At 51.5% G+C, this 16,512-nt stretch overlaps 1 protein-coding gene across 1 annotated transcript; it reads right to left on the reverse strand.

Moving 5' to 3' along the window:
• Positions 1-1,284: 1,284 nt before the first annotated feature.
• Positions 1,285-2,626, reverse strand: SOX21 (SRY-box transcription factor 21). Its single transcript, XM_040583968.1, has one exon. It carries the CDS (start codon positions 2,590-2,592, stop codon positions 1,747-1,749), a length of 846 nt encoding a protein of 281 aa, XP_040439902.1. The 5' UTR covers positions 2,593-2,626; the 3' UTR covers positions 1,285-1,746.
• Positions 2,627-16,512: the final 13,886 nt, after the last annotated feature.

Genomic DNA, 16,512 nt, shown 5'->3' on the forward strand with positions numbered 1-16,512 from the left:
TTTTTTTTAATCTTCTTTCCTATTCACGATTGAAAATGTGATAAATCAGGTTTTTGGCTCTGAATAACAATGGCTTGATTTAGATTTCCTAGTAAATCTATTCAAAAGTGAAACAAAGACAGCCTTTAGAGGATACCTTACACCTCACCTGGACCAGGCACGTAAGGGCAATTCAGATAAAAATCTTGTTAGTAATTCAACAAGAAATAGAGGATTTTCTCTTTTCCCTGCTTCAGGCTTTATTTAAACTCTTTGTTCAAAAATGAACAGAGTGGTAGTCGGAATCTAATTTACAGATATAGTTTAGACGTCTAACTTTAAATTAGAAGATCACACAAGAAAACCATTTACACGTAAATGTTAAAACCAATACTTAATCTTTTTTTTTACTTTATATTACATAAAGCCAAAATGAAACTAAATACATGTTAGCCAGCTTCATTCACAAACATTAGTCAAAATATACACATTACAAAAGTAAACCAAAAAAGAACTCTAAACGGATGAAGGATTTTTTTTTCCTAAAATTTGTTGGATTTTTTTTTTTAAATCACCATTTGCAATTGAATTGCAGTCGCTCTAAAATAAGCTAAACAGGTAGGGTACTCCAAAACACATGTGAAACACTTCATGTTGGCGGGGGGGAGGCAGATTTTCTTTTAAATGGGAATACTCTTCTGTCAAAGCAAAGCTCTGTTTCAGTTCAGCTAAATAATAAATAGATAATTATCACTCAGACAAAAAAGTCTGATTTAACCTTAGATAATATTGCGATCCCCGAGCGGTCCCGCAATATTTTTATTCCCTTTGAAAGGCATTCTTTTTTTTTTTTTTTTTTTTTTCAGGTTAAAACTGAATCGACCGTGGGCGAAGTAAGTAACAGAGTTTTCAATCCGAGACCTAACGTTTCCACAGAGATATACAAATTTACAGTCTGAGGGTGAGACTTAATTAGTGGGAGGGGGGGGAACGCGGGGCCCGGGAGTCACGCGCCTTCCCTCTCGTGGAAATTCCGACCCGCACCTGTCACCGCCCCGCAGCAGTAGCCGGCGGGAGCCCACACGGGACGGGGCACGGGGGGGTGGACGGGCAGCATCCCACACCGCCCAGTCTTCCTTTGCGTGGATCCTGCTCCCGCTGGGCCACGATGAGCTGCGAACCAGGCACGCAGCGGCCCGCTCTCTCCCTTGCCGGGGCCGCACCTCGCCCTGCCCTGCCGTGCCCGGGCCTCTCCGCCCCCCCCCCCCCCCCCGTTCCCCGCCCCTCCCCCCACCTTTTCCCCTTTTCGGCGGCAGCGATGCCGCAGCGGGACTTCTCCGAGCCCGGGGCGCGGCGGGAAGGGGAAGCCCGCGGCCGAGAGCGGGGCGGCGAGGAGGAGCCGGCGGAGGGAGGGAGCCCCCCGAGTCTGTCCAGAATAAGCACTTTTGGGGGGCTGGGCGGGTGGGTAGTTTTCTTTTTTTTTTTCTTCTTTTTTTTTCCTCTTTTTTTTTTCTTTTTCTCTTCTTTTTCAGCTCGGCTATCTGCAAAGACCGCATGCAACACACACAAGCTCTAAGCGGGGCGGCGGGCGGGGACGCGCCCCTCGGCGGGCGACGCGCAACAGGTCGGCGTCGGCTCCGGCGCTCCCCGCCGCCGCCCGCCCCCGCGGCCCCGGCGGCGGGTCGCCCCCCTCCCTGGCCGCACGTACGCGCCGGCACCCATCCAGGCGGGCGCCGGGGCTCTGCGCGGGCATCCCCCGGCCGTGGGTCATAGGGCCGCGGCGTAGGCTGCGGGGTAAGGGTCCAGCTGGGGCTTGCCCATGCCCGGCAGGAGGATGTAGGCCAGCGGCGGCTGCAGCCCCGGCCCGGGCCAGGCGCTGCAGTTGCAGGGGATCATGTAGCCCGGGTTACCGGGCGACGGGTGCGAGTGCGTGTGCCCCCCGGCGGCGGCGGCAGCGGCAGCGGCGGCAGCAGCGGCCCCGTGGAAGGCGCCCGCCCCGCCGGCGCCGGGGTAGCCCAGCGAGGAGGCGTAGGGCAGCCCCGAGCCCGAGGAAGAGGAGGAGGAGGAGATCTCGGCCATTTTAGAGCCCAGGTCCAGCAGGGAGTAGGGGCTGCTGGCGGCGGCCGCCGCGGCGGCCGCAGCAGCGGCAGCGGCCGACTGGGGGAAGAAGACGCGGGCGGCGGCGGCGGCGGCAGCGGCCGCCGCCTTCTCGGGGTTGGCCAGCAGCGACTCGGGCACCAGCCCGCCGGCCGCCCCGCCGTGCAGCCCGCCCGCCTTCAGCCCGTGCGGGTGCTCGTGGTCCGCCACGCCGCCCAGCCCGTAGGGCACGGGGAAGGCGAACTTGTCCTTCTTGAGCAGCGTCTTGGGCTTCCGCCGGGGCCGGTACTTGTAGTCGGGGTGCTCCTTCATGTGCATGGCCCGCAGCCGCTTGGCCTCGTCGATGAAGGGCCGCTTCTCCGACTCGGTCAGCAGCTTCCACTCGGCGCCCAGGCGCTTGCTGATCTCCGAGTTGTGCATCTTGGGGTTCTCCTGGGCCATCTTCCGCCGCTGCGCCCGCGACCATACCATGAAGGCGTTCATCGGCCTCTTGACGTGATCCACCGGTTTGGACATGGTGTCCCCCCGCCGCCCCGGCGAGCCGCCGCCCGGCCCGCGCTGGCGGCCGCCGCCTCCTCCGGTCGCCTCTCCCGCCGCCTCCTCGTCCTCCTCGCCCCCGCCGCGCTCCGCTCCTCCGAAAGCAATCTCGGCGGGTGCCCCGGCGCGGCGGCACCGGCTCCGGCGGGCGCGGGGTGGCGGCCCACGGCTGCCCCGCTCCGGGCGCGGGGCGCTGCCGAGCGGCGGCGCCTCCCCGTCAGGGCGCTGCCGCTCCCCGCCTGGGCCGCGGAGCCTCTCTCCGCGCCGCCGACCCCCGGGCCAGGGCTCTTCCTCGGAGTCACCCGCGAGCGGCGGCGTCCGGCGGCCGGGCGGGACCGCGGCGAAGTCTCGACGGCGAGGGCGGCGTCCGGCGCCAGGCGAGCGGCGCGGGGCTGGGCTGTGGGGGTCCTCGCTTCGCTGCGGGCGCGATGCTCCTCGGCGTCCCCCGCTGCGGCGGCGAGCCCCGGACGGGGCGGCGGTCAGAGACCGCCCGGAGCCATCGCCGCCCGCGGAGCTCGGGGGGCGGCCCGCCGCGGCGCGGTGTGGTGCGGTGCCGGGCGGGACGGGTTCCGCGGTGGCTCAGGCGCTGCGGGGAGGCCCCGGGGGCGCGGGCCGCCCCGCTCACAGCCGCCCCGCTCCGCCCGCGGGGGCGCGGCGAGCCGCCCGCTCCTCGCGCATACTCGCCGGGCGCCGGTCGCGAGCGGCCGCCGCGGCCTCCTGGTTCCCGCCGGCGGACAAACTTCGCCAAGTTTCGGGCGGGCTGCGGAGCGCTCCGCCTGCCGCGCGGCTCCCCCTTCTCCTGGAGCCGCCAGGTCTCTCTGGGTTTTCTTGGCCGCCGACTCGGAGGGGCGGCGGGGCGGGCGGGAGCGGCGGGGGGCGGAGGGAGGAGGAGGAGGAGGCGGTGGCGGCGGCGGAGGAGGAGGTGGCGGCAGAGAAGGAGGAGGAGGGGGGTCCTAATTAAAATACTCGGCGGTCTATGCCCGGCGGGCAGCCGACCCGGTTATAAAGTCCGCGGTGGGGTTTGCAGCCGGCGCAGTCGCCCCCTCCTCTCGCCCCGTCGGCGCGGCGGCAGGTAACGCGCGCGCTCTGCATGCCTCCGCGCCGCGCGCCCTATATGTTTGCATGCGGCCTGGCCGCGCCGCGCGCCGCGGGCAGCCAGGGGCGGGGCCGCCGTGCCGGGAAGGGCGGGGTCTACGATAACCACGCCCCCTCCGCGGCCGGCGGGGCGGGGCGGGGCCGGAGGCAGTGCATGCGCGATGCGTACCGCCCCGCCCGCCGGGCTGCCCGGGCCGTGGGGCTGGGGGAGAGCTCGCCCGGTGCCAGCGCCGTATTTTGGGGTGTTTTGGGGGTTTTCTCTGCCGAGGTCGGGCGCGGCGGCCTGGCCGGCCGGCCGAGGGGGAGAGCCCGCCGCCGCCTCGCAGAGCGGCCCCGCGACCCCGGCGCGCATCCAGTGGCGCCCCGACACAATCCACGCGTGCTTTGCTTGCCGCTCCGCACACCGCTCCGCGCTCCCCGCAGCCCGCGCCGCCCGCCTGTGTCCCGCTCCGCCCGCCTGTCGGTCAGGGTGAACTCGTTCGCCTTGTTTGTACTTCGGCGGGCCGGTGCTGACTTACCCCTGCGGTATGTGGAAGCGCCGACTCCAGCAAACCATTAACTCCTTCCCGCGCTGGCAGCGGGCCGGCTCTGCCCGGGACAGCCCCGCCGGCCGGGCTTCCTGGGGGCGATGCACTAGTGGGGCGACAGCCCCCGATGGGTCTGCGACAGAGGCCGCGGGGGGGGGGCATCGCCGTGGGGTGGCGGGGGGTGACCGGCCGCCCCAGGGACTTGTTTGCCACGCCGCCCGCCGCCGCTTTGCCCGGGCTTCTCTCCCCGGGGCCCGCTCCATGCGCCGGGCAGCCCCGGGCGCCGTGCGGCGGACCCCCGGCTCCGGTCGCCGGGCTTCGCACCTCCCGTCCCTCCGCAGCGCACCTCCGCCCGCCGCCGCTCCCGGCGCGTCGCCACCTTTGGAAAGAAACCCGCCGCTGGCCACCCACCGGCGGCAGCCCGCCGGCTCCCTCCCCGCCCCTGAGCCCGCCCGGGGTCCCACGCAGCCTGTCCCGGCCCGGGTGCTCCGCACCCTGCCGAGCAGCTCCTCTATAACCCGCACCTTCTCCCACTTCGTGTTTTACGACCCATTTACTACTACTTAAACGTAACGCTCCCACTCTCCAAAAGCCACCTTGCCAATGTCTGACCGCCTACAATCCGTTTAGCCGTGGAAAAAATAGTTCCCATCGGTTGTCAAAAGCGGGGAGATTAAGATATCTACCGGCGCTGGCTGCCGTTTGGGCTTAGCGAGGAAATGGCATTTCCCGAGGGTGGGAGCCCTACCGAGAGGGCTGCACCCGGTGCGGGTACCTCAGCCCCGGAGGTCAGGTTATCAACCCTTCGGCCGGCAATTTCCCGCTTTGAGATGAGCAGCCAGTATTTTCGACTGCGTGAAATCCTCTCGTTTGATCAGGGAAGCGATTTCCTATTTCTCTCGTTCACATGTAACGTTATTGTGTTTGACTTCTAAGAGGCGAGGACTAATCCCCTGGCTTTCTCCGCACAGATCGGGTGCCGGCGTGATGAGCTCGCCCCTCGCATCGTGGGTACCAGCGGGAAAGCCCCCGGACTAATTCCGTTCAGGGGAAGGCGAGACCGCTGTTTATACGTCCCCAGCCGCCGCCATGAGCAGGGTGAGAACCAATAACATCTACCGGAGGGTGCTCGGGGAGGGGGGAAAGGCAGCAGCGACTCTCCGTTGCCACCACCAATGGCACCCCCGGCTCCCGCAGACGACCGACCCCGCTCCCGCCAACGCCCCCGGAGCGCGGGAGCAGCGCGGGGGGCGAAGGCTCAGTCCCCGAGTGGGCTAGGCTCCAGCGGGGCTCTTGCCCCGCTCTCCACGCCGGCCGCGCTGCGTCCTTCACGACCCCACTCCCCCCGGTTGTGCCCCTGCACCCCTCCGTGCGACAGCAAGGTGCGCTACAGAGGGGACCGCGACGGTCCGGTGTCGCGACAGAGCCGCGTGAAACACTCAAGGTGGGCACATGGGCAAGCCCCCGGCTGGCAGGTCCCGCACAGGCGCACACCACCACAACCACGAACCGCTGCCCACGGGCCCGTCCGAGGGCACCGCCGCGCCAAGACGGCTGGTGCTGCTGGTGCTGCTGGTGCTGCTGGTGCTGCTGGTGCTGCTGGTGCTGCTGGTGCTGCTGGTGCTGCTGGTGCTGGTGCTGCTGGTGCTGCTGGTGCTGCTGGTGCTTGACCCGGCGGGGCTGCAGCACTGTATCTGCACGCAGGCAAACGGTATGGCAAGGTGCGGGCAGAGCGGGCAGCTGTTGCGCAGAAACTGTGTAGGGAAGGGCTCTACGCCATGGCCACGGGTGCTGGGCACAGGCTCCCTGAAGGTCCCCAGGATAAGTGGTCACCGTTTGCCCTGCAGCTGTCCGAGGACAGCTCAACCACCAACTCGCAGCTGCCCACATTGTCACGTACATCTTAAAAAGAAGCCCTTGCATAACTTTCAGCAGAGAATACGCCTCAACTCATGGACTGCTGTCCTCCAAAAATGTCGCCATTTCCAAACCCATGACTTCATCTGCGCATGTTTCTGATTACATTCAGTCCTCCAAATAGTGAAAACGGTAATAGAATTTATTGGTCGTAAATCATTGTACAAGAATCTTTCACAGGCTGAAATCTATAAATGGCTCAATACTGGCTCAAGTATATTTTTCTAGTTGCAAATGAAATACTGTATTCGAAGGTCTCGTTTCCAAAGTGCTTCCCCCACCCCCCTGCAGGCGTAACCACTGGCTACTAACACAGACACAGACACACACTTATTTCAGTGGTGCTTGGAGTTAGAGGAGGGCTGCCTTTCTCTGGTAGTCTGCTTTCAAACGGGTTTGCACAAAGTCATGGAAACTCTTACCCGTTCCGTTTGGAACAAGATTGGACTCGGGTTAGGAGTGACCGGAGCGTCCCAGGTCTCCCCCCCGGTCTGAGGCAGCCACGGCGGGGGGGAAGGGGCTGTTCCCCCCGCGGGGAGATGCGCGGAGCGGCTGCCTGTGCAGCGCAGCGCGCACACACACACGCGCACGCACACACACACACACGAGTCTCTCACAGAGCCTTCAAATCCCCCAGCACAAAAAGGGAAGGCTTTATCGGAGTTTAGTCACTTATCTGGATTTTTGTTAAACCGCTACCGTGGTCTCCGCCTAGTTGTGCGAGTGTGTTAATTGTTCTGATAATGTGTTGTTATCGATACAATAACAATACAATCGTGTATAATGTGATTTACTTGCCTTTGACCTGTCAATTCCTGACGCATGCAAATTCAAGGGCACAATCTTCCCTTCTGCTATCGGGGCGGGGGGGTAGGGGAGGGGGGGGAACCCCAAACCCGAGCAGATGCATTATCACACGGAGGCTGAGCAAGAATTTCCAGAACGCAGTGCTGTATTCCACCAAGCGAGATCAAAGCGCTTTTAAAAATATTAAAGGAGGGGGTTTTGCCTATCTTCTCGATACCCATATGGTAGTTCTGCCAGCTTGCTTACAATTACGCCCCACTCCAACTCCTGTCCGGCTTCTCGTGTTCTGACCAGCCAGCACCTCCTCCTCCGGTGCACGCAGCTTTAGGATGCCGCCCGTGGTTTTCCAGCCGAGCTTAAAGGGAGTTTCGAGGAAGCAAGCTCCTTCCCTCCTAATTTTTATTGCAGCCTAATAATCATGTGGCGAATCAGAGACATAAAAAGTAGGCGAAGAACAGTGGCGAGCCCGGTAGCGACCTGCGCCTGGCCGTGTCCCCGCCTGGGCTGCTGGCTGTCGGGCTGCGCAGCCCCGCCGCTCCCCTGCGCCGCTCCCCCTGCGCACGGCTTGCGCTGCGCGCCCAGGCGCTTCCCTGCGCGGGCTGACACTGTCCTTTGTGCAGGGCACCAGCCGCCCATTCCACATGGCTTTCGAGCTGCCCAGAGTCGCCGGGCACCCTGGCGCCTTTAGCACGCTGGCTGGTCTGGAGGCTCGCTTTTCTGCTTGCGCGGAGTTTGGCAGGGCTGCGAGCGCTCCGCAGCCCTCTCCCTGCTTGCGAGGCCGCGTACACCTGTAGCGGGGGAGGGGGGTTTACCCCGTGAGCTCTTTATTGTGCATAATACGCTAAATCCATTCATTTGCTTTTACAGAGTGCTTCCAAATGCTCGGTATTATTATTTTTCAATAACATTCACTTATTATTAGAGCAGCTGGTAGCCCAAGCTCTAGTGAAGTGCCTGGCAGAGGTTTCTATCGTAAAACACTGGTTTCTAAGTTTATAGTTTCTAATTTGGCTGTGAAAGTGTGATTCTGGATTGAACTTGGCACTCAAACGCTCAGCTGGAGAGTAAACTTTTTATAATAAAAACACTGGTTTATTGGGTTTGCTATTTTAAGTTCAAAGAGAATTAGCAAAGTTTTTACTAGTTTGGGAAGCGTGAAGAAGTCCTGTACTTCTCTGAAAATCAAATGTTATGATTTCGGTGAGGGTAGAGTATGTACTGCTTTTTTTTGGTGATTTGATGTGTTGTTATTTTAAAAGCAAAAACCAATCCTTGTCTCTGTGCTTTAGGACACCAGGGTTGCTCTCACAGGAACACCGGACCTAGATCTCACATAACCATCGGTGGCAGTTCTGAACAGAAGGTGGTGATGGGGTCCTTACTACTTTTAGCTGTAAAGAAAAGTTTAAAATGCAGCCTATTCTGATTTGCTAAGAGACTAGATAAAATTTGTCCAACCCGCGTGCACTTCATTTGTAACCCAAGCTATTTTCATGTACGTTAATGACTCAATTTTTTGCTGCTTTTTAATCCTGTTAGCCTTGCAGCGGTTATGCAGCCTGGGAAGGGCGATCAGAAATGCTGAGAAGTACGTCATAGAACAAAAAAAAGGAGTTGGGTGGTTAAGTGCTAGTCCCTGACTGCTAGATGACTAGTCCCTATCTGGGGGTGTGAAGGCGCGAATTAGTCTTACTGCAGAGTTCTTGGGCAGGCTTGGATGTTCCAGAAAGAGCAGCTAAATACCTCTGGAGCACAAGGAGCTACTGAAAGCCCATCAAGCAATGCGGATGGGTAAGCTTCCCCTCCCTTGCGTGATGAAATCAGAGCTGATATGGATGAAGACTGCTGGCTGTCCTGGGTCCAGGTTTTCCTGTTTGAGCCTATAGCTTTTCTTCAAAGGGTCTGAGCAGTGCTTGCAGTTCTTTTTTCTGAAGAAATGGACCTTAATTGTTGCAGTGTCACTGCCTTGAACAGACTGTATAGCATGGTTTTACACAGTTCACCGTTAGGGAAGGTAAGCCTTGCTTTTTTGTGTTTTCTATCACAGGCTTTTGTCACCAATCCCTGGGCAAAGGTCAAGAATCCTTAATGGATGTCCCCACATCCTAGGCTGCTCTTGTTTGCCTATCTTCTGACCCATTCCTTCTTCACCTTTTCTGTTGTCCCGTGGACAGCCAAAGAAGTGAGGGCTGATCTAACCCAGTGGGTAGGAGACTGTTCTGCAAAGGGGTCCTCACTGTGGAAAGGTAAATCAGATCAGGTGTTCAGAGAATAGATCATGAAGCTTTTTAACCAGGGGATCTTTCCAGAGGGAGAGAGATCTCTGAAGATTTTTACGTTTAAATTAAACTGAAATTTTACGCTGACAGCCATCATATTGTTTCACTTCTTAGAGCTGTCCAGCAGGCATAGAGGTTTTTTTCCTGGAGTAAATACATTTTAATGACCAATCTAGTTTTGTTCAAGGAAGATTCATAACCATAAACCACATGAGATTGTTTTGCTAGTCATGGGTGCTAGTCAGGTCCCCAAAAATCCATGCAATTTTGAAGACAGAGTTTTCGATGTCACTAGATAAGATTGTGGTTTGGAAACCTTTGGCACACTCTTCAGGATTTGTAAGTGCACACAAGGTGGCTAAAAAGAAGAACAGGGTTTGGGCCAGTCCCCTCTGAAGAAAAGCTAAGCCTAAGTCTTTGCAATTTGCCTTCAGATTGTAATGACTTTTTAAATGACAACAAACAGATAGGAAATGGAGGCCTGTAATGGGAAGAATTTATGTCTCTTTCTGGACAAAATTCATGGCCTTTACTTCTTTACAGACAGTGTCTTGTTTATCTGTTCGTAAGAATGGGCAATTTCTGGGTTGTGTTTGGTTAGGAGGAAACAAAATGCCTTTTCTTTAGTACAAAGTCATTCAGGAAAATTCAAAGTTAATGGTCACAAGCCAGTTCTAGTGATCAGATGAGTTAAACACAGCGGGTGCCTACACTACATACCACACTTACATTAGTACCTGAACCTGCATTTTAGCTCAATTCAACAGTGCCACAGCCTTCCAAGCAGATCTCTTCACTGTGCTCACTCACCATGCCCTGGTTTCCGTCCAGGAGCAGTTTCAGATGAGACTAAGCTGGAAGATGCTCTTCAACTGCCAATGGGAGTGTGGTCTGTGGAGAGTCTAGCTCAGCCTAGATCAGCTAGGCGATATTTAGTGTTCTTGATTCAGACAGCTGACAATTCCACTTTTTGCATCCACTTATTTTAGGTGCTTCAGGATGAACTTTTTTGCCCAAGGGTAGAAAAAGTACTTCTGCCTCTGCATGAGTGTTCTGCTGGAAAGCAGTCCCTCCACTTTGTGGGTGCTCTATGAGTATAGGTGTAGGCAGTCAAAACACAAGGACCAGGGAGTTCATGGTTGCCCAGCCCCCATTCTTGCCACAGCTTTTGCAATTCTGCTAGGCTTTGCACCATCCTCACAACAGACTTCTCACTGTCCACCGTACGATACATAACAGCTTCCCTTGGCACAGACATTGAATGAAAGCTTTTCTCATTTTCTGAAGTTGGTTGTATAGTTAAATCTTACTGTGATAAACATTGGCTAGATTTTTTCTTTTCCTCACTTAAGTGTATAGTTTCAATAATAATAATCTCTAGACATTTTTTTAGTATCCAAAGTTAGATTTTCTCTCTTTTAAAAAGTATTCTATTATTTTGAATAACTTGGCTCTATGAGTGCTTGACATGTGTATGATCATCTCATAATGAGCAAACAGACTAATTAATGATCATAATAATAGCTATGAAACACTGAGATCTTTTACTTCTTCAGCATCATAAAGGCTGGACTTCAGGAAAGATATGGAGTCATTGGACAGAATGCTGCAAGACTGATCAGAGGTCTGAAAAATGTAGTTTACAAGACTGAAAGTAGTGTCGTTTCTTATAATCTGGAGAGGAGAAGTCTTAGGAGACAAACTTATCTTTAGGGATATAAAAGGTAAAGATGAGGGCATTAAATTCTGTTTGTGGGGATAGACAAGAGGTAATGAGTTTAAGATGCGAATTCAAGTTAAATGCTGGAAAAAAACCAAACTGCAAATAGTGAGGATAGATATGGAGAGCCTTTTTTTTTCCCTGGAGAGGCTGTGGGAATACTGAGGAATGTTGAGAACAAGTGAGACTGATTTGGCAAGAGTGACAAAGCCCTAGGACAGGAGTTTTCTTCTGCTTGGCTTTATATGGGTCAAGGACATGGGAAGAATCAACTTTAACTTAGTTCTTCATGAGATCCTTTTTGCTCTTCAGAGCCCAGAGGTCCTGCCAGTTCATAGCCCACATCTTTGCTGTTCCTCTCCTACCCATGTGTGTGACCTGCATCACTGCCACCCCCCTCCCTCGCTGCCAAGATCCTCATATATGAGCATGTCTTCTACCGACATGCTGAACAAATTCTATTTTTTTTCCTATCTGGTTCAGTTGGCACTGGCCCCCTCTTTCTTAGCACAATTTCATCACTGTCTGTGAAAAGTCCTGTTCCTGACACGGCTTTGCTATTCCTCTCCCCCCTCCTTTTTATTTTATTGCAAATCTCTGCTGAAAACACACTTTCTCCATCATTTCTACCTGAGTTTCTCTCCCAGCTGCATTCCCTAGATCTACAACTATAATATTGAATTTTATAAATTATTATATTATCATTTATATGAAAATTTCAGTGTAAATGATTTGAATTGCATGATGCTACACAGTATGAAAAAAGGAAGGGTCATCATTGTTCAATAGCATTGGCAAAAAATTGTCAATGGTGTACCAATTGGTGACAAATTTGGCCCTTGGTGTATAGAATTTGCTTAGGTTATCTTTGCCTGTACTGTGCAGGGAAGTTTGTAACCTCTAACAGGCAACACTAGATTTTCTTCCATTATATTCTGTCATGTGAGGATGCTTATTATCAGTGATGTAAAAGATAAAGGCATTTTTCATTAGTGTTTCATGTTGAAAATCTGACTTCTATTACTGATTCTACAGAAAGAATAAGAGAGCATAACACACATCAAGCAATAGATCTGTAAAAACCCAAGGACTTTTGCAGCATTCTTGGTGACACCTTCTCATTTTAGTAGGAAAAATAAAATCAAAATTTCCAGAAGTCCTTCTGGTTTTCAGTTCTCTTGTCATCTTTCTTCTTACATTTTATCAGATGTTTTTTATGTAGAGTGTGCCAAAAATACTCATTTGCCCAGAACGTAAATAATTCAGACTTGGATCTTCTAAAAGACCTAAAAAGAATTAAGTACAGATCTTTCAAAGTATGAGGGTGCCTAATTTCCATTGATTTTAATTCCCACAAGGAGATTCAATGGGATTTTATGCCCTAAATTCCTTGAAAATATCTGTATACTCTGAATGGAATTGGCCCAAAGCACATTTATGCTTTATGATAGAAACAGATTGTTGTATTGTTTCTTTTTCACCCCCTCCAGTTTTTTAATGCTTCAACTGTTTTCCAAGTAGGATGTTTAAACAATGGTTATAACAAAGACAATATAAAGTTCAATTTTCTTGGATTTATCTGGGTCTTTACTCCATTTCAAATGGAGCCTAGTCTTACTGGGTTAGGAGTTACCTGAACATGTTTCCACGAGGTAATCTAGTATGTGAACATGCCGACATAGCTCTTCAACGATAAGTGCCTATGTGCATGTTAAACTCGGGATAAAGGAAGGAAAATAACTAGAAATTACCTTTCAGAGATAAAAAATACAAACCACCTCACCTGCACCATAAGTTGAGGATATAAGATGATTGGCAGTTGCAATGGTGTAAATGATATACTGTGAATTTGTGGTCTAGCTTACCTCAAAGGGACTTGCTCTTGTTGCCTGTAGCCTTGGTGTAACAGAAAGCAGCTGATACTAAAATGAAAACTTGTGGATGGCCTAGGCACAGTCTTTTGCTGAATTTTCAGGAGTGCCATGTCTTTTTTTGGCAGCACACAGAAAGACAAGAAGCACATCTTAGCCACAAATATACTAACTCTGCTTTTCACCCCAAAAGCTTCTTTTTTTTTTTTTTTAATAAAGCATATGTTAAGTGACCTTCTTTTTGAAAAGTGGTTTATCCAAGTTTTTAAATGCCAGGAAAAAAAAGGAATTAATGGATCATCTTCTCTGTTGCTATAATCCTATAAATATGCTGCAAGTATACCTATTAGACGTGCTAATACTGCTATACAGCAAAGCAATAGCAGCACCTGTGTTTCACCAAGGAAACACCATGTGCTTTCACGTACTTCTTTTGAAATAGCAGCCCTGTTAAAAACAGCAGTATAGCTATTACCTTTCAGTAGAACCATGCTTTAAAACAGTTCATGGAAACACAAACACAAGGTATCACTCCAGCCTACTAAATGAGTGGAAATGTTCCTGTTGGCTCATGGAAAATGTGAAACTGGTGTCTTTTTCTTCTCTTGGTCATTACATGGACAGGTAAAGTGCAAAGCACAAAGCACCTACAATCCACATCAGAATTAATGTTGCGATTTTCTGGAACAGAATTATTACGGGATTCCCACCTGCCCTACACACCCCACCCCCCCACCCCCCCACCCCCCAGTTTTCTGTGTGTGGTAGGTAGATAGAAAAAAAAATAGTTTAGTTGTTCTCTGTAAAAAAACCAGTGATCTTGGACATAGCAAATGCAGAAAGCACACTTTGTTCTCTAAAGACCTCACTCAAAGCCTGCTGAAATACATGGGCTCTCCCAAGCTGCCTCCCACGTTCGTCGGAGGCAGGCAGTAAATTAAATTGGCCGAACCAACCCTTTTGCAACTTTGCTGTTGAGTTCGGGTCTTCCTAGGTAAAAGGCCAGTTCATGAAACCACTTTGTCCTCAGTCACTTATCCTCTGCTTATCTGTCTCCCTGTTTAATGGCATGCCGGTTATCTTAAAGATAAGGAGTCTGTTGAACTTCCAGTTCCTACCATTGCTGGAAAGACTGGAAGTACATAACCCTTTTCCTTCAGGAGAATGGATCCCTTTCTCTTTGGCTGCTGTACGTGTTAGCACAATCCCTTCAAACACATCTATACTTATGGATGTTTTGATTTTCTTAGAGGCAGAGATGAGTTTAACAGGAGAGTTTTACCTCAAATTGTAGATGCAGTTAGTTTATTTTGGCTCACAGCACAGAGTTTTAAGACAAAACAATAAATTAAAACCGGCATGATTCCTTCAGGCACTCTGACGTTTTTCTTCTTCTTCTTTTTTTTTTTTTTTTCTTTTTCTTTTTGTGCTTAACAGGAGGTGGCGGTTGTAACATTTGCAAAATAATAAGTACAATAAGTTGACATTGTGATATGATTACTTATGTAAGTGCTTAGACATACAAATACCTAAACACTAATGTCATTATTGAGAGTCATGGCACTTATACCAGCCAAGTTAATAAAAGATCATTACTATAACTATCTATACAGGACTGAACATGATGGGGAATCCAGGATATGGGAAGTTTTAACAATACAAAATGCACTGAAACTTTATTCTTAGTGTAATTGTGCGCCTGTGATTATTCTAACAAGAAATCAGAAATAATCCAGTGGGTACTTGATCTGTAGGGGTATTTAGAGATAAAATTATACAAGAAATTTTTGCTTTTCTTTTCTCTGTATTTCCCCCCCTCCCTATTTTGTCTGTTGAGGAAGCTAAGCACAGTTAATTTAAGTATGATTTCTCTGTAGTTTACATGCTCCTGGATCTTGACATAGAGATGTAAATAGCTGGGTGTGAACTTGCCAGGTATTATATTCAGCTGACACAAACAACCCAACCAGATAGTTCTATGCAGATAACAAACTCATGTCTGCATTGGTCGGGAATCAGGGCTTGGGTGATTGTTATTCTTTAATGATTATTTATTTAAATGGATCTAATTCAAATACAGAGCTGGTCTCGGGCTATTGCTGGCTAGACAAACTCCACAGGTTGTGCAAAACACTGCGATAGGAATTTGTCCTCTCTCCCCATCTCACCTTGCACCCCCCAGCCCCATGGTGCTGTGCTATCGTTCCTTCTTTTCATCCAGAAAAATCTTGCAAAAACAAGCCTTACCGAGTTATGCAAGGACCGACAAATCTCTGTTCTGGCAGGTAGGAGGGGAGGTAAATAACAAAGTGAATTTCAGAATTATATCAGTGGGGATGCCTCACTGAATGGGCCTGCCCCCAACCTACCCATACAATTTTTAGACGGTATCTTCTCCGTTCTCTTCAGTACAGAAAGAGCAGCTGTCCCTGAGTTAACCAGGAACAACTGCATCCGACACACCTGCTAATATGAGTATTTCCTAGTGAAGCCTGGAACTGAGTCCAATATTGGTCTGAACATAAAAGCACTCCTCAGAAGCCCATCAGTGAACTGGACAGCCACACTCTGCACCAGTGAGGTTTCTGACAGAACATAAGGATAGTGCATATGAGACACACTGCAATGCCACCCAATGTCCCTGCAAGAGTTACCAACCTTCTTTGAAAACGGAGATCAGAGTCTAGATATAGTAGCACTGAGAAGCCCATTTTTTCAAAAAAACATTGTTGCCAGAAAATGGTCTGATATATCCCTGAAGGATGCCCATGCTATAGTCTGAGGACACACACATGGAGTGTTCCTTCCAGAACCATTTTTCTCCTGCTCTGCACCAGCTCTGAAAGCTGTGGTCAGATGAGTCAGCTGATCCAGCTAAAACCCAACCATCTCCAAAAGAAAGAAAACACTAGTTTTCACCAGCCACACAACCACCTATTTGATTGCTAATGCTGGCAAACGAGAGGCAGTGGAAAGCTGAAGGCAAAGAGAAACATGGGACCTTCTGTTTCAGCAGCAGCATAGCCTGAGATCAGTGTAACCCACTTGTGAAACCCCATCCTATGTGCCAGTTACTGAAATTCATGGAAGGAAGGCACCATGTTTACCCTCTTAGAGAAGGTAACACTGGGCTGGAGTCAAAATTATCATGAAGTTAAATTCTTCTTTGAGGTGGAAACACCACTGCCACCGGCTCGCAGAGCTGCCTGCCATCCTCAGCAGTCCTGCTGATCACGATTCCACCGCTGCTGTGGTGGGAGGAATTAAACCTTTCCTTTTTAGCTCTGCAGCCAACACACAGTATTTCAAAATCAGATGGATTTGACATATGTCTGTCCTCATCGGCAGTTGGTTTGTATGCTATGTTTATTTATGACAATGAAGTATTGGAGAAAGGTGTTTGAAGTGGGTGTATCAGTGCTTATCGGTGTGTAAGGCCACTACAGAGCAGCCTGTAACAGGCTTTCTCAGTCAATGGGATCTGGCCTGGACCATCAGCAAGGCACGAATGGAGCCTGAAGCTAGCCTTTTACCTCTGGAAATGAAGAAGGAAAAATCCATGTATGACTTGTATGTCCATCCCAGCTCTAACCAGAGTTTCTCTCACCGAGCGGAGCGGGAGGAAGGTTCCCCCTGCAGCCGCACCGCTAGCCAGCGGGGGCACTGGTGGCACAGGTAAGAGG

Source organism: Falco naumanni, chromosome 2, assembly GCF_017639655.2.
Source record: "Falco naumanni isolate bFalNau1 chromosome 2, bFalNau1.pat, whole genome shotgun sequence".
Lineage (NCBI taxonomy): Eukaryota > Metazoa > Chordata > Aves > Falconiformes > Falconidae > Falco > Falco naumanni.